The sequence below is a fragment of the Thalassophryne amazonica genome, chromosome 3 (genome assembly GCF_902500255.1).
Source record: "Thalassophryne amazonica chromosome 3, fThaAma1.1, whole genome shotgun sequence".
NCBI classification, from domain to species: domain Eukaryota; kingdom Metazoa; phylum Chordata; class Actinopteri; order Batrachoidiformes; family Batrachoididae; genus Thalassophryne; species Thalassophryne amazonica.
In genome coordinates this window covers 94,744,304-94,762,407 of record NC_047105.1, presented here as the reverse complement: position 1 = coordinate 94,762,407, position 18,104 = coordinate 94,744,304, and the positions used below count along the sequence as shown (strand labels likewise).

Sequence of the window (18,104 nt, the reverse complement as noted above, 5' to 3'; positions counted from 1 at the left end):
TGGTGCTGAAGGTTCTACAGTGTCTTTTAAAGTGGTAAGGGCTATTGACTCTTATTTAGTGATCATGACTGACTACACCTGCTATTTTCTGTTTGGCAGCATAAAAACGGTGTGTTTGACAGCACTCAGTGGACTGACCAATGCTCAGAACAATATGAAAGTCCAAGGAACTCAGTGAAGATTAAAGAAGGAGAATTGTAGATTTAAACAACTTGGGAAGGTCGCTTTGAGCCATTTCTAAACAACTGCAGTTTCCAAGATCATCAGTTCAAACAATTTCACACTCTGCTGCTTTCAATCCTTCATCTCTCATCATATTTTAATAGTTTTTACAGTGGGCACGTAGATACATTTGGCAGAAAAAAACATCCCGATTCAGGATTCCCATAGATGGTCGGCGCCTGACTGTAACTAACCCGTTACATACATACGACTCACATCAGATAAATGTCCCATCTGATCGCAGTGTATTTCCATTAAAACCCCAGCAGTCTGGATGTGCAGAGGTACAATTAAAGTTCAGTTCTGACACTCGCCGATTTGAGGAAAGTGGGAGAGGAGTCTGTGATTAAAAGTCCATTTATTTTTTTCAAACTGTGTTCAGACTGGGACCTGAAGCCTGACGTGCAGCTGTTAAATCAGACACAAAAGGCTGTGATTCAACACTTTCTTGCTTTTACTCCTTTGTCTCCCATCATATTATATAGTGTGGACGCTGATAAATGGATCAGAAAAATCTGCACATTTACAGCACAAAGTCGGTAAACGAGGAAAATATACAGCTTACCTTTGATTTGGAGGTGATGATTGTAGAAAGAAAAGGTTGTTGAGGGTCAAATTAGTCAAGAATAAAGCATAATCCAGAAACAGAGAGCTTTAAAACTCACGCACGTCATTGCATGACACGGAGTTACAGAGCAGCAGCTGCACAAATCAGGCTTTAAATTAAATAAATCATAAATTGTAAATTTATGTACATTTGATAGCTTAACTATTTTTATATTTATTTTGACAGCACCTGTACCTGGATGTGTTGCTGTGTGTGGTTAAATGATTTTTAAAAAATGTTGAAAACATAAAAGGTTCATTCAGTAGTTCAGCACAGTTGGAACCAAAATGGCGCCATGTTCTGAGCTGACTACTCTCTCCAATCAAGGCACTGTGCGAACCCATTGCACCCACTTGTGGCAGTTGCCGGCCAAATTCCAGGTGCAGGAACACCCAACACCGCTCGCATTGCACTTAGAAAATGTGTGGCCAGTCGCATGCTTGGCACGACAACAGACTGCAGACAATCACCGTCATACTGCTGTGAAATTTGTCTAAGTTCCCCATGAGTGTGACTTTGCAAACACACACTGACACGCGAGTGTGTGCACTCCACTCACTGGAGGCATGGCTTCGGACAGAAGCAGCTGTGGTGATCTCATTCTGGACATTCCAGCTACACAACACCGACTGTGTTTGGACAGGCATGGACTAACACCTGTCCACTGTGAGGCGCGTGTGTCCGACTTACTGCCCAGCACCCGAACACAGCTCTCGCTTTGCGAGTACATAGATTGGATGGCCCTGAGAAGGAACCCCCTCACTCCATACCCCCGCAGCACCTCCCACAATATTTCCCGGGGTACCCGATCATACACCTTCTCCAAGTCCACAAAACACATGTAGACTGGGCGGGCATACTCCCAGGCACCCTCCAGGATCCTTGTGAGAGTAAAGAGCTGGTCAGTTGTTCCACAACCAGGACAGAACCCGCATTGTTCCTCTTCAATCAGATGTTTGACTATCGGCCAAACCCTCCTTTCCAGCACCCTGGAGTAGACTTTACCAGGGAGGCTGAGTAGTGTGATGCCCCTGTAGTTGGCACACACTCTCTGGTCCCCTTTTTAAATATGGGGACCACCACCCCAGTTTGCCACTCCTTAGGCACTGTCCCAGACCTCAACACAATGTTGAAGAGACGTTTCTTCCAAGACAATCCCTCCACACCCAGAGCCTTCAGCATTTCTGGATGGATCTCATAAACCCCCGGGGCCTTGCCACTGCAGAGTTGTTTGACTACCTCAATGACTTCCACCAGGGAAATTGATGAAAACCTGGTTAACTAATCAATATCCTGGTTAAATTAAATGAAAAAGTTCTAACAATATCTGTGAGGGGATGGAAATTGTATGCAAATGTTCAGTTTTGCTATGCTGCGTGGTGATCTATTTATGTTTTCTTTTCTTTTATATTCATCTAATGTTTTGAATATAAAGTTATCTACAAAACAATATCAAAAATAAAAAATCATAAAATTACCTTTCATAGGATAAAAGTGAGACCAATGATACAACTACATTTCAATTTTCCATTCTTTATTTAATTAGTACTCCCACATCGAAAATACCTCTCATCACACCCACACAAATCCTTTTACATGAAGACCTTGTGGAAAAGCATGTTTAATTCCGACTTTATAGTTGAAAGCGACAGCCTTTAAGGACGGTAAATTACTCAGTGTTCCTCTTACAATGACCAAAAAAATATATTTTTTAACAGTATACAAACAAGGCTTTTTTTTTCCTTCTTGGTTAAAAATATCCCCTCATCCCCCAAAAAAAGATGGCATCTGCATGAAGTTGTCAAATACAGAACACCTCCACGTCGTGCAAACCACGCGTCATCCTTGACAGAAGCAGACTAAGCTATACACTAGTGTCTTAATGGCATCTGAAAGAAAACTTGGCATTTCTGTAGAACTCAAGATTGCATAAACATGCCAATACTGTACACTCCTGATGTACGGCTCCCATGCAAACTGACATGCAACAACTTCCTTCCCTAAACATGACACCAAGCAGAAACCCTGAAGAAGGATTTACATGTTTGTTGCACCAAACCCGATGCCCTGACCATAGTTTGTCTCTTTGCTCTACATCTTGAAAACACAAAAAGCTTTCCATTCTCAACTGCATGTAAAAAAACAGAGGAACTACAGTGCTACACGCGACCTGTTTACATTTCTCTTTCCTCCAGTTAACATTCTTGATGATTTTAGAAAAATAGAATTACAATCAAAAGCAGCTCCCCTCAGTGATGCACCCCAGTGGCTGGGAGGACAAACTGCAGGGCCATCCTGAAGAAAGAGAGAGAGAGAGCAAGGATAAAACCAAACAAAAAACAAACACATTCAGTGATGAGTGAAAAGTTGTAGGTGTGTTGAATAAAGTTGAAAAATATACTTGTGTTGCTTGAGGGACAAATTTAAAGTGTTACCGAGAACTTCAGTGTTTGGCTCCCTTCTTAGATGCTGACACGACGTCTGATTTTAGCGGAGCAGAAGGCTGCTCTTTAGCAGGCGACTCTTCTGCATGGTGTTTCTGAAATGCAAAAGGTAATTCAAAATACAACAAGAAACACTTTTGAACAGAACAGACTAAGTGCAATTAATCACATTAGTTTACTTTAAGGGCGGCAGCAAGAGCACATGACATGCAGCTGAGTGCAGACACAAGCAGCAGAAAGGCCTGCTATTTTTAATAGAAAGCTTTATTTTTTGTTTGTTTTTGGGCTTGGGCTCAGTTATAAGCGCAGCGAGTTATTGGTCTAAAATGATGCGTAACTGAATCCCTCATGCAGCAGGCAACGTGCTTACTTTAGACTTTGTCTTTGACTTGCTCTTGCCCTGTAACAAAGTTCACACTGTGGTTAGACTCGATAGTTCCAAATAATCAGGGAAGGGGGACCACAGATGACTGAAAGGCACCTATAGAGGGCGCTGCAAACTGTAGACCATGAATAACAACAGTTAAAAACTTCGATTAATGGCACATTTAATCAGCAGGTGTCAGAATCTTTCCAGCTCTAGATTCTTGTGGAATATTGAACCTGTTGTATCTTTACCTCTACACAGGCTGCTGTGCTTTCATTGCTGTCTGTCATCAGGATTCCTCAGAATCACAGTAACAGAGCTCCCAGAGGCAGGGGTGATGGCCAAGGGGTTAGTGCTCTTGTTCCAAGTGTGGAAAGTTCCTAGTTCAAGACCACCCCTGCCCATTCTTCATATAATATGGAGTTGCATCAGGAAGGGTATCCGGCATAAAAATTGTGCTTAAGGCAGAATTTATTCAAATAATACAAATCCAACTTAGTGTTTGTTCTGTGAGCTTTGGCATATGATTTAGATTCCTTTGATCCTGATTACAGGATCAAAGATCAACAATCAGTATCACAGGCAAAAGAAAACAGGCAAAAGGTGAGCGATCATGATCTACATCAGCATTAAAGAGGCTGGCTAGGCTCAGAGGATTACAGGATCAAATCAATCAGCGTCAAAAGTCAGCAAACAGTCTTACATTTGAGCAAAAGACAAATTAAATTAAGGGGTCGGTGGGGTCTTGGCAGAAGTATCCATTCTCTTCTGTTTGAAAGTAAATAATTTTTGCCCCACAATTGTGGATGCCAAAAAGTAAACACTGACAGTTTCCAACAACATTCTCACTACAACCCCTGGCAAAAATTATGGAATCACCGGCCTCAGAGGATGGAATCACTCAATTCTGAGGAAAAAATTATGGAATCACCCTGTAAATTTTCATCCCCCAAATTAACACCTGCATCAAATCAGATCTGCTCATTGACATTGACCCTATGTGTCTTTTTGCAAGGCATGTTTTTGCAGTTTTTGCTCTATGGCAAGATGCATTATCATCTTGAAAAATGATTTCATCATCCCCAAACCTCCTTTCAATTGTCCAAAATATCAACATAAACTTGTGCATTTATTGATGATGTAATGACAACCATCTCCCCAGTGCCTTTACCTGACATGCAGCCCCATATCATCAATGACTGTGGAAATTTACATGTTCTCTTCAGGCAGTCATCTTTATAAATCTCATTGGAAAGGCACCAAACAAAAGTTCCAGCATCATCACCTTGCCCAATGCAGATTCGAGATTCATCAATGAATATGACTTTCATCCAGTCATCCACAGTCCACAACTGCTTTTCCTTAGCCCACTGTAACCTTGTTTTTTTCTGTTTAGGTGTTAATGATGCCTTTCGTTTAGCTTTTCTGTATGTAAATCCCATTTCCTTTAGGCGGTTTCTTACAGTTCGGTCACAGACGTTGACTCCAGTTTCCTCCCATTCGTTCCTCATTTGTTTTGTTGTACATTTTATGGATTTTTGAGACATATTGCTTTAAGTTTTCTGTCTTGACGCTTTGATGTCTTCCTTGGTCTACCAGTATGTTTGCCTTTAACAACCTTCCCATGTTGTTTGTATTTGGTCCAGAGTTTAGACACAGCTGACTGTGAACAACCAACATCTTTTGCAACATTGCGTGATGATTTACTCTCTTTTAAGAGTTTGATAATCCTCTCCTTTGTTTCAATTGACATCTCTCGTGTTGGAGCCATGATTCATGTCAGTCCACTTGGTGCAACAGCTCTCCAAGGTGTGTTCACTCCTTTTTAGATGCAGACTAACGAGCAGATCTGATATGACGCAGGTGTTAGTTTTGGGGATGAAAATTTACAGGGTGATTCCATAATTTTTCCTCAGAATTGAGTGATTCCATATTTTTTTCCTCTGCTTGGTCTAAAAAAGTAACCATTACTGACTGCCACAATCTTTTTTTCTTGATTTCTTATAGTGTTTCTTAAAGCCAGAAAGTTGCCATTTGAAATGACTTTAGTTTTGTGTCATGTCTGTGATCTGCTTTTTTTCTACAAAATTAAACAACTGAATGAACATCCTCTGAGGCCGGTGATTCCATCATTTTTGCCAGGGGTTGTATATACAATAAGATCCAAGCTAAACTATTATTATTTTGGATTTCAATATTATCATTATTACTCTTTCATTTGTTCTGTGCTAACCACTCTGCAAGGTTGTTAAAAGTTATAATTAATTTTAAATAATTTCTCAAGCAGAGTGCTATTTAACCAATGCACAAATTGCAAGGCGTCCACCCCTATATTTACCATTAATATCAACTGACAACATTGTACATTGACCTTTTCCCCCTTACCTTTGATTTTTCTTCCTTGGATTTGCCCTCTATTGGGCCTGGAGGCAGAGTGTTCGCCAAAGAGTCGAGGACAGATCTCGCCATTGGCTACAAAAAGAAAACCACAAATGATCAGTAAATAATCAGAAGCATGGCATGGGCCATTTTACAGTTTCACAATGTCCATCGTTTTCATGTGAAGTATTTAAAAATGATCATTTCAGAATAGATTTCAATTTTTATTAACCATATCAGATTTTCAGCGAGTCTACAGTTTATATACACCAAGATAGCCATGTCGTTAAACAGCCTTGAATATTTGGTATATTTAATTTATCTTAAAAGCTTTTGAAAGGCTATTTGTTATAATTAGAGGTTTACTGGGGAATGTGTAGCTGTAGAACTAGTGCCTTACTGTTTTTAAAAGGAGGAAGAACATTTTTTTAAATGATCAAGGCTTCCACAGGTCAGGTTTGAGATCAGGTAACAAATTCAAAAAGCCTTAGTCATATCAACATGAATCTGTACAATCTATTATTGAAAATAAAAAACTAAGAAGCTTGATGCTATACACACTTTACAGTAACTCCTGAAGGAGACACAAATTAAGACCCAGGAATTAAGAAACTGTGGATTTTAGCAATATGGCTTCCTCCTTAGTTGACAGCCTTTTAGGTCATGCTGACGGCGCCACATATAGAGACTAAGCGTGATAACAACGCACTCTGAAAGGTCACCTGAACAGTTTACAGTTGGCAAGGTTAGACCTTACTTGTGTGAAGAGCCTTGAAGCAACTCTGTTGTGATTTGGCGCTATATAAATGAAAATCAATTGAAATTTGTAGTGGCTCTACAGCATGATTATTAAATACATTAATTACTGTCATCCGATGACAGGTGACGTGCATGCATGAGTTCGTGAGAGAGTTAGTGAGGGTTACTGTATTTGGCTACACATAGGCACCCAGTTGCCAGGATATTAGGTACACCTAGTGAAATCCTCCTTCATGAAGAAGTGACATGCACCCTCTTAAAAATCAATTAATACCAGCCACCACTAGCAGTGACCTCCTGGCACGTTTTCGCTGGAAAACAAATAAACACTGCTACATGGTTAAACAGATAATGTAATCTATTTGTCACTTCTCATCAGGATGTCAATCAATCATAACACTCTACTAGGTCACCTGGTGTTCAGTAAGCATCCCTCATATAAACTGTCATGTTCTTCAATTTTGTAGATTCCCCTTAATGTTGACTTTGTTTACTGCTTGTGAGCCACTGTAATGATTTCTAACACTGTGACAGTAATGGGCATACTGTACCACAACCACCTCACATATCATTACTTTAATGGTGTATTCAGGGATTTTGTTAGGTCCTGTGCTACCTTGGCGGCCTCAGTGTCCAGCACAGGATGGACGACCTGTGTTGTGGCTGTTGCACATGGAGCAGTTGGTGCAGTGGGCGCTGGAGCAGCAGCAAAGTCACTGGACAGCAGGTCCAAGGCCGCAGCATCACCCATCGGGTTCTACAGGACAAACACAGAACAACCGTGTGTGTGATCTCACGGTGCTTTTCTGACTGCTGTGTTATGAACACATCTCACCTCCTTTGGTGCTGCAGCTGCCTTGGCCTTTGCTTCAGCCATTTTCTATGAAATTAAAGAAATGTACATTAAATACACATTAAAGCAATAATTAAATAAATACAATTAAATGACATTTAACACCACATAGTTACTAGAAAAAACCCTCAATGACACGCAACTGTAAATCACACATTTACATATTCAGAAAAATGTAGGCAGATTTGATCTATTTTTCTGCCAATGAAATATGAAAGGGTCATGTTGTCCTCTTTATTTATTACACCTTTAAAACTGACTATGACTATGAAGTGACACCCAGAGAGTCCAACATATATGTCTGATGTTGATTCATTCAAATTAATTGTGTTTCAGGAATATCGTGTGTATTTGATCAATTTTCAGCAAAATGGAACCACTTTATCCTTCAATTCAATTTATTTATATAGTGCCAAATCACAATATAAATCACCACCAGGACCTTCACAGGGTTAAGGTCTAACCTTACCCTTAACCGTGAGTAACACACAATGTTTTCACCATGTTTATTCCCTATTGGCTCCAAACTGCTGAGTTGGACAAAACAGAAAATTAGATACATTGTTTGCTCCATTTCAAGGAGTTGAAGATGATCACATTAACTGTTTAAGCCCCTTTCACATCAGGTCTGCATATCTAGTATCTAGTGCTGCATATCTATTACGCAGGGATGGCTGGGTACGTTGCACGCAGGGGGAAGCTTAGTGTAGAGCACTGCGTCCAGTGCTCTGTGCCAAAAGTCTGCAAAAAATTAAACATGTTTAATAACTAAACATGTTTAATTTTTTGCATCCATTTCATGGAGCCCTTTGCGTCCCTCAGCGTATTGCCACATAGGGCTGCATAAGCTTGGCGTATTCTGTATGCCGCATTATGCAACTCTACATTGGCCCAGTGTGAGAGGGGCTTTAGGAATTGCAGCCATTGCTGTAGACATTTCCTCCCATTTTAAAGCCCTTAAGTAATTGGACAATTGAATTATGAGGATTCTGTTTAGTACAAATACTTACTTTTACAGCCATGGCAAAATAAATAAACAAATAAAGGCACTTCTGAAATCAGCATGCTTTTTTTCTTTAATATTTCCCAAGTAGAAGACCATTTATGAAGAGATAAAACCAGGTCAGAGCCAGAGTTCAGAGACCTCGAGACTCCCTGCTCTCCTGTTTACACCAATGGACTGAACAAATGGAAGAAATAACTTCTTTCATCATCTCCCCTCACCCACTTTTTTTTTTTGCACCTTTGGGTCACCACAGCAGATCAGATATGGATCTGCATGTGGATTTGGCACAGGTTTTACACCGAATACCCTTCCTGATATAACTCCATGCTACATTGACAGTGGGGTGGTCTTGAACTGGAAAACTTCTTTTCTAAAAATAACTGCACTGTAAAAAACAGATTTCTATATTAAAAAAGTTTTCATCCTAAAAAATCCTTCATCCTTTCATCCTTAAAATTTTCATCCTTTAAGAATTATTGCTTTTGAATAATTCTTAAAGGATGAAAATGACTGTTTGTTTAACCCATTGAATTAGTGCAAAAAGTCTACACCAAGAGAACATCTTGTTTTTTATTTTGATTCCACCATGGTGGTGTAAAATTGTAACTGTTTAATTACTGCAGACGTTGACTGTACATCCTTGCAGATCTGTAGCCTTTGAATAATAAAAGTCTAAAGCATTTAGAAGGTCGTAAGCAAAAGAGAAATTCATCCAACACAGGTACCCCGTACCTGGTATTTAGGATTTAGTTCTAGTATGAAACAGCTGTTTCCCTATCCTAATGTGTAACATGTGATAATCACTTGAAATAGTCAATTACTTGTTGTAAGTACAGGCAGTATTTATAGTGTAGGAATATAGCAGTCAGCCTACCTTTAGATCTTCCTCCGTGGGCCGAAATTCTGGTGGCAGCGTGTCGTCTCTCTCTCCCATCTTCACGATCTTCTCTTCGACTGCCTCCTTCTCCTGCAACAGTCACGGAAATTACAGCGTCATTGGTTGCTGAAGCTGAAAGTATTCTGTTTTTAATACGTTTATTATTATTTTTTGTAATAAAAACTTTCCTCTGAAATCAAAAAATGATAATTTACACACTCTGATTATATACAACAGAAAATCTTGTGAGTTTTCAGTCTGGCTTTGAATATTCCAACAGAACTGGAACATGAACCACCTCAACCACCTGCTGTCACCTTCATAACCTTAGGAACACACTCTCACGAGCGCCACTAGCTTAGCTTGTGACAAGCTAAAAGTGGACGCTCTTGTCATGGCCAAACAACTCTCCAGTTTCTGAGTGTTCTGTGTTAGTACGCACCCGCGGCCGACATGCTTGATGAATTCCTGCGCAAAAAGTAGTTCCCAGATAACTGATAATGAGTATATCTCATCTACATTAATTCTAAAATGTACTAGTAATAAAATTATAACGATAACTGAAGTTTTACGAATGGCCGTAATAAATATTTAAGAAACAAAATTTATGAGCAACTTCACCTGTTATTGCTCACGCACATTGTAAACACTGACACGATGGAGTTTGAAGCAGAAGAATTCAGAAAGATACAACTGGAATGTTTTGATGACCATTTACAGTTGGCGATGAAAGACTTGGGTGTTAACTTCATGTTAAAGTCAGAACAAGAAGCTGCACTGAAAGAGATCTATCTGGGACAAAGAGACACATATTGTGTGTTGTCGCTCCAACGAGAGCAGCACACTGAGCAGGGTGGCGAAAGTAGTCCGGCGAGCTCAATCTGTGGGTGCGAGCTATCCCACAACGGCAAAATAGCAGAGATGCCAGTCCAATGAGAGCGGCACGCTGAGCAGGGTGCCTTAGGAACACACAACAGGCCGGCGATATCAAACCGTCTGTTCTGGCACATACGCCTCAACCAGCTCACACAACCAACAGTAGAACCATGAAACCTAGCCTTTGCATCAGGTAACTAGTGAAGAGAAGCCAACATGGGGTAATATGAACAAATTTTCTAGTTCCTGTCAAAATTTAAGCAGCTGCATTTGGAATCATGAAGAGTTTTTATGCTTTTGATTGGCGCCGCTAAAATCAAAACCAGTGTTGTATAAAGTACTGGAAAATCACACTGAAGTAAAAGTACAGATACCCATTAAAAAAGTGATTTTGGTATAAGTTCAAGTCACTGACTGAAATGCTACTCAAGTAAAAGTTTTAAAGTATCTAGTATTTATTGTACTCGTATTTTTTCAATTTATTTTCATTTATATAGTGCCAAATCACAACAGCGTTACACAGGTAAGGTCTAACCTTACCAACCCCCACAGCAACAGTGGTAAGGAAAAACTCCCTCTGAGGAAGAAACCTCAAGTACTTAAGTATGACAAGTAATGTACAACTAAATTTACTCAAGTACTGAAAGTAAAAGTACAACTAAACGTTAATAATCAAAAACGGACTGATTTTTTTAAATAAAAGTTTATCTAGGCTTGTAAATGACTGGTAGTATTAGTCAAAATACTGAAAATTGTGCACATCACACAAAAACACTTCAAAAACAAGCTTTCAAAACCTAAACAAGAGCAGGCTACTCACCAGGTGTTCACAGGAAACAGTTATTTATTTCTATATGTATTTATTTATTTTCATTGTTACATGGTTTTATCTTTTCTGTTGTGTTTTGTTTCATTACGTTTTTTGTCTCTTTCTCTAAAATTGTATTGTAACATTATTAGTCTATTATTATTGACTATTATTGTCTATTATGTAGACTATTATTGTTGCTGTTATAATATATGAATAAAAATAAATTTAAAAAAATTACAACTTGACTCTTTTACAACAACAAACACTGAGCCATTAATTATACAGAAAACAAATCAACACAAATGTGCTGATGTGAACAGCTTAATGCTAACTTTAACAAAACGCCATAGACATGCTAATGCGTTAGCATCGGTCCCGTTTTTAAGTTATAAAATACATCTATCAACTGTTTCAGAAGACCATAACAGGTCGGTTTAACATAAAAATATTAAATATTACTCACAGACATATGCTCTTCAGGGTTTAGCGGGGAAAAATGAGGATAAAGCGAAATAAAATCCACGAATCGTAGATCAAAGCACTGCTTTGACCTGCGAATCACTGTTTCGATTGGTTCAAGGTTCAAAGCAAAGCCGCGCTGCAGAAAAGTTGATTACAGACCTGCTGCAGGTCTGTAATCAATGTAGAGAAATGATCATTTTCCTGACAAACACCCCCAAGTGCGCAACTGCAAAAAGCCTGACTTCGTTGCAGTCACTAGTAATCAGTGGTGTCTCTGGGTGAAAACACGACTTTTTTCGTGTTTGTTTTTTTGTTTTTTGTTTTTTTTTGTAACGAGTAACGGCATGGCGAATAGAAAATGTATCGGAGTAGAAGTATGCAATTAAGGTCAGAAATGTAGTTAAGTAAAAGTGAAAGTAAGCTGAATTAAAAAAACCCAAGTAAAGTACAAAGTCTCCCAAAACGTACTTAAGTACAGTAGTGAAGTACTTTTACTTCGTTACTATACAACACTGATCAAAACACACTACACAAAGACTACACAGAAATATGAATTATATGCACTGCACTAAATTTCTGTATTTCTACAACAACAAAGACAAAGCTCAGTCACATGTTTGACAGCCACAGAAAATAAATAAATAAATCACACAATTTGTAAGTTAGTAGAACCACACAGTCACCCAGAGACCGTAACATTATCTTATACATGTCAACCCAGCAGGTCCAACAACTGTTATTCTATTGTCATCAGTTTAGCAAGGGGAAGTCAGACAACATCCAACTCTTCACTGTGCTCTTAACCCTCTGGGATCCACGGCAGAGGGTCCAAATCAGCTTTTCATCACATTTCTATCAATAAGTTAGTGACGAACATCACAGACTTAGTTCAACCACTTAATGAAACTAGAACTTCTTCACTGTAGTTTCCATTGTCCATCAAGATGCTCTGTCACTGCCAATCCTATAAGCCAGAGAAGATCAGAGGATCCAGTGACATCACTGCCTCTCTTTGCTTACAACTGGCTGCAATGTGTCAGTCTGGGGTTCTCAGTGAAATATGCCAGGAAATGCTCAGAAAATCAACAAGAACCATCCCACCAACCCGAAAACAGTTATTTATTCCTCAGCACAAAGAAAATCATCATGGAAAAGCACACGCGGACAGATTATTATTTCTGGAGTGGCATGCAACAATTTACCAATGTAGTTGCCAGAGTTTCCATCACTGAGGATTTAATTTCATACAATAACAATTTATTTGAAAAGAAGACATCCAACTAAGACCGGTAAGTGATTTTATTTTACAGATATACTCTAGTGCAATGTACCAGCTACATCCCATATATTCTCCAGCAGGCAGAGCTACTGCGCTGCACATTTTTTAATTTTAGACATTACACATTGATCTAAAATATTTTTCACATATTACACTACTTTTGTGACCTAAAGTCTTTGGTAAACCTATTTCTCATACTAAAACAAATTGTCCATGTGAATAAAGATGTATATTCACTAAAGATTTAAATAATTTCTAATGATTTAATTTAGTTTTAGAGCCAAATTGCATCTTTTTCACAGTGTTCTAGGCAAATATATGTCCACAATCAGAAAGCTGAGATTGCTTTGAACATTTTGATATGCAACACATGAGCATTATACTATATGCAAGTACCTTAAAAGGGGGACTACGGAAGATATGGTAAAATGACCTGGACGTGCCTGCGGGTCTGTGGGCCCCATTAAAGCAGATAGCATTACTGTACCTTGACAATGTCTTTTTCTGAAATTTGAGGGGGTTTAGGAATGGGAGTGGTGTCCATCAAGGCGTCTGACAGAACGTCAAGAGCACTGTCTGCTCCTGCTGCAAGCTGTTTATCCATACATAGACACAGATAAATGAATATGACATTAGGCCTTCAGAAATGTGAGTACACGAAAAATGCTGTGGATGCACTTGTGTTTTTGCCTGCAGAGGTGTTTCTGAGGAAGTATAAGCAGCAGACTTCACTGCTGGAGCAACTGCAGACATAACCAAGTCTCCAGCCAAGGTATCGATGGCCACATCTGCAGAAGGCTGAAGAAGAAAAAGTCAAGAGAGTTAAATGGCTGAGTCAGTCTCCAAGCAAGAAATCCCCAGATGAAAATATACATCGTGTTACCTTAGCTGGAGCAGTGATTGTTATTGCTGTGACATCAGCAGGGGGGCCAGTACACACAGTGGGAGTTATGGAGAAGTCCATTGCCTGCATCATACATACAGAGATTATATTAGACCCACCTCCTCTGAATAATATCAGATTTTGTAGTATCATGCTCAGAGATCTGTGATGAATCCAAAGTACTGGTGGTTTTTCACTTTTAGCTGGAGCAGAACCTGCAGCCACTTTAGGACTTATGGAGAAGTCCATAGTCTGCAACATAACCCAAATTATGCAAAGTTTCAAGATGTCAGTGTTTGTATTTTATGGCTGTAGTGATGTGTAATAAATACTGGTGCAGAAGGAGCTGAGGGTTTGCCAACACAAGGCGCAACAGCAGGAACAGAGGGACTTCCAAATCCTTCAGACAAAATGTCCAGAGCTTCACTAGTATCCATAGTGGGCTACAAGAGGAGAGGAGGAAAGATGTGAGACAGAGAACGAGAAATTTTGATCAAACCAAATCTATTTTATTGTCCCTGTAGGCAATTTTTTTCTTTGGCAGAAAGTGCTACAGCAGTTAAAGAGCAATTCAAAGTGACAGAGACAACACAAAAGACAGATAAAATAATTCAAACAAACAAACAAAAAAAAACCTGTGCTAAAACAGCCTAAAAAGAGTGCTAAAAAGTAATTAAAACCCTCAATGCTATCACGCATGAATTTGAAATCCCTATAGAAATTGTATTCAATTATGATATGACTGGGAGACATCCTTGGTCACTGCCCTGCCACCAGGAGATGTTCTGGGTCAAGGGGCGAACACATCTGTGAATGGTGGTCCCCGGCTAATGACCCCACAGCTAGCCTAGTGGGCACTGTTGGAGGTGCGGCAGGCCTACTTTAGAGCCTAGCAGGTGTTAACACCTACCTGTGATGTTTAATCGCAATTGTGGAGACAGTGATTACTGTGAATAGGGCAGCTGGAGTCCAGGGAAAACTGGAGGACAGCCAGGACAGTGTATTCCATGTCAAAGGGCAGTAGAAGTCTTCACCCCAAAAGAGCAGAACTTCATGATCATTGTACAGTTCAGGAGCATACCCCGCGGAACGTTGAGGGGCTATATGTTTCTTTTCAGTTATGGCAAGAAGGATGATTTCGTATTTGATGGGGAACGGCTACATAGATACCGGCTGCCCAAAGGCCGGGATCGTAGGTTTTCCAGGCTGCATAGAACATGTCACCATGATCTGGGAACAGATCCACAGTGCTAAGAGGGAGAAGAAGGACCTGCATGTAGCTTGGCTGGACTTGGCCAACACATATGGGTCGTGCCTCACCAACTCATAGCATTTGTGCTAGACCCCTTCTACATCCCAGAGAACAACAGGGCTATGGTGAGGAACATACTTCCAGGACATGTACATGTGTTTTATGCTGCCAAATTCTGCCCCCACATGGCAGCAACTGGAAGTGAGAATTGCAATGGGATGCTCCATTTCTCCCATTCTTTTCATCACAGCATTTCAGGTGGTCTTGATCAGAGCAAGGCAGGCGGCGGGAGGAGTCCACACAGGAAATTTTGCTGAGAAAAATTTACTTTGTTGGGATAATATTTGGTCCCAGTCTAAATAGAGTTAAAAATACTCTACCACAGGCTAAATTAACTCAACATAGTGTAAAATAAACTCTTACTGGAGTAAAACCACTTGCATTGACTAGACGGTGTCACAGACCGAACGGTCCGCCCTGCCTTCACTGCACATGCATCATTAACCGCGGTTCACAGATTAACACCTCATTTCTGCTTAAAACTGCACAACAGTCATCATCTGTCTCAGCGACAGATATCTGAAGCTTTTGTACAGCAATCATTTCCACATAAATTCAGCATTATTTCATCTGAAAAGGTGGAAGAAGTGGTCACAGCACCACAGCTACACAGGCTACTAGCTACTGCGTTCACTGACCGTCCGTCATTTCAAAGTGTCACGGATTAATGCCTTGTTCCTTTGTAAAACGGCCTTGTTTCTACTTAAAACTGACTTTAGAATGATTTAAGAGGTTTTACCTTGTCATCTGATAGCTAATAATCCCATTAATCCATTTGATCACTTTGGGTGAAGAGAGTCCGTCCACAGAGGGTCTGAGCTCTGACCTGACGTGGAGGCAGGGTGGGGTGGGGGGTGGGTGTGATCGTTCGGTCGGCGACATCAGTAGAGCTGATTTTACTCTAAAATAGTGTTTTTTTTTTCAACGTCATTTAGACTGGGATCAAATGTTATCCCAGCACCTAAGGAGTTACATGATGACATCACATGCTTGCTCCAAACTGCACCATGCATGTGAAAGCTCCAGAAGAGAGTGAAGGAACTGTTACTTGGGCCAGGATGAGATTCAAAGCAGGAAAGTCAAGGAGTCTCTCTTTGTGGAAAGGGGAGTGGAACAACATGGTATTCTTCTCCATCGGCGGAGAAAACATCCCCCAGTTGGCAGACCGGCCCATCTCAAGTCTTGGGAGACAGTATATATGCAGCCTTTCAGACAACGATATGGGGAAGACCATCCTTCAGCAACTCTCAGCAGGTCTGGCAAAGATCAACGCAAGCCAATTGCCTGGGAAGTACAAGATGTGGTGCTTTAATTTCACCTTGTACCCAAGGGTAATGTGGCCTCTGAAGTTGTGTGATGTTACCTCATCGGCTGTGAGCAAGATGGAACCAAAGACCAGGATGTTTTTCACCAGCAGGCTTGTATGGGAAGAATACTCTCCAGCTTCCCCTACAGTCCATTACCTTAGGGTACAGGCAGGAGAAGGCGAGACTGGTGATGGAGCTGAGGGAGTCTGCTGATGAGTTGTGAGGGATGTGAATGTGAATGTTTGTGTTGCGGTGGGGAGGAAATGGAGGACAGAGATGAAGGGGCAAAAGGCAGTGAGTAGGTTGCAGCACCAGGAAGTGGTGGGCAGAGGCCAGACAAAGCATGCTGGTTTAGGATTTGGTGAACCACCCATCCTGTGGTCCACAGTCAGCAAGGAGAGGAAGGACCTCGTTGTTTCTGAACTCACAAGGATGGCAGAAGAAAAACACTAGGTCAAGTCAGGAGCGCAAGGGCAGCAGGGTCATTGGACGACATGGGAGGGGGTGGCGAGTCGGTGGTGAGCTGGGCAGACATGTGGAGACTGCCACAGGCCCAACTCTGTTTCCTTATCCGGGCAAGCTACGATACCTTGACCTGTCCCCGAAACCTCCAATAGTGGCTGGGCATGGAACAGGCCTGCAACCTCTGCAGAACCGGCAATGCCTCCCTACGTCACATTCTGGCAGGATGCAAGACCTCACTAGTCGGTTCAGATGGTGGCATGATCAAGTGCTCCAAAAACTGGCGGAAGTGGCAGAGAAGAAAAGGCAAGAGGCAAGTCAGGGGGTCCAGTCAGGGAGACATCAGTGGATTCATTTCCATAGAGAAGGAGAGTCTGCAGCCACAAACAAGAGACCCGCATCCACGCTCCTGGCATTAGGGGAAGACTGGAGATTGGGGTGGACCTGGGTAGGCACCTCCATTTCCCAGGGGAGATCTGGAGCACCACATTGCAACCAGATATGGTGCTGCTGTGGGCCACATCCAAAAGAACTGCTGTTCTGATCAAGCTAACTGTACCATGGGAGGAGGAAATAGAGGAAGCGCACAAATGAAAGAGGGAAAATACTCTGACTTGGTCGCAGAATGCAGGGAGAGTGGATGGAGTACAAGACTCTCTCCAGTGGAGGTTTGCACAAGGGGGTTTGTGGGTAAAGCTACAACCTACCTGCTGAAGGAACTGGGACTGAGGGGTAAGGAGCTACACAAAGTTACCAGGGAGCTTTCAGAGGAAGCACAGAAAGCAAGCTTTTGACTCTGGTTGAGGAGGTGGGACAAGGTATGGGGAGCCAGCAATTCCTGAGACAGGCTAGCTGTGGGGAGTGACTGGGAGACGTCCTTGTTCACTGCCCTGCTACCATAAGATGTTCTGGGCTGAGGGGCGAAACATCTGTGAATGGGGTCCCCCGGCTGATAACTCCACGGTTAGCCTAGTGGACACCGTTGGAGGAGTGGCAGGCCCACTGTAGAGCCTAGCAGGTGTTAACACTACCTGTGATGTTTAATTGGGTGTGCAAAAGTGCAGAAAAGTGTGAGAGTGCAAATTAAGAGGGAGATCCTATCGAGATGCACCTTCTTCCTTATTGAGTAGTGTGATGATGTTGGGATGAATGACGGCTTAAGATGATTAGTTTTACACTTGGTTACGCTGTACGGTCT

The 18,104-nt window shown here is 41.2% G+C and overlaps 1 protein-coding gene across 4 annotated transcripts in view; it reads right to left on the bottom strand.

Annotated features, from left to right (window-relative positions):
• Positions 1-2,346: 2,346 nt before the first annotated feature.
• The window catches only part of cast (calpastatin), a 67,245-nt gene continuing 51,487 nt past the window's right edge, over positions 2,347-18,104 (bottom strand). For 2 of the 4 annotated variants that reach the window (XM_034167122.1, XM_034167125.1), the window contains 12 exons: positions 14,158-14,268; positions 14,009-14,077; positions 13,826-13,909; positions 13,633-13,740; positions 13,430-13,534; positions 9,512-9,604; positions 7,614-7,658; positions 7,395-7,535; positions 6,026-6,112; positions 3,644-3,673; positions 3,265-3,368; positions 2,347-3,124 (listed from right to left, as the gene is read on the bottom strand). In XM_034167122.1, the coding sequence (XP_034023013.1) occupies positions 3,273-3,368; positions 3,644-3,673; positions 6,026-6,112; positions 7,395-7,535; positions 7,614-7,658; positions 9,512-9,604; positions 13,430-13,534; positions 13,633-13,740; positions 13,826-13,909; positions 14,009-14,077; positions 14,158-14,268 (969 nt within the window). In that variant the 3' untranslated portion in view covers positions 2,347-3,124; positions 3,265-3,272. The remainder of the gene's footprint in view (positions 3,125-3,264; positions 3,369-3,643; positions 3,674-6,025; positions 6,113-7,394; positions 7,536-7,613; positions 7,659-9,511; positions 9,605-13,429; positions 13,535-13,632; positions 13,741-13,825; positions 13,910-14,008; positions 14,078-14,157; positions 14,269-18,104) is intronic. The other 2 variants (XM_034167124.1, XM_034167126.1) reach the window with 2 other exon arrangements.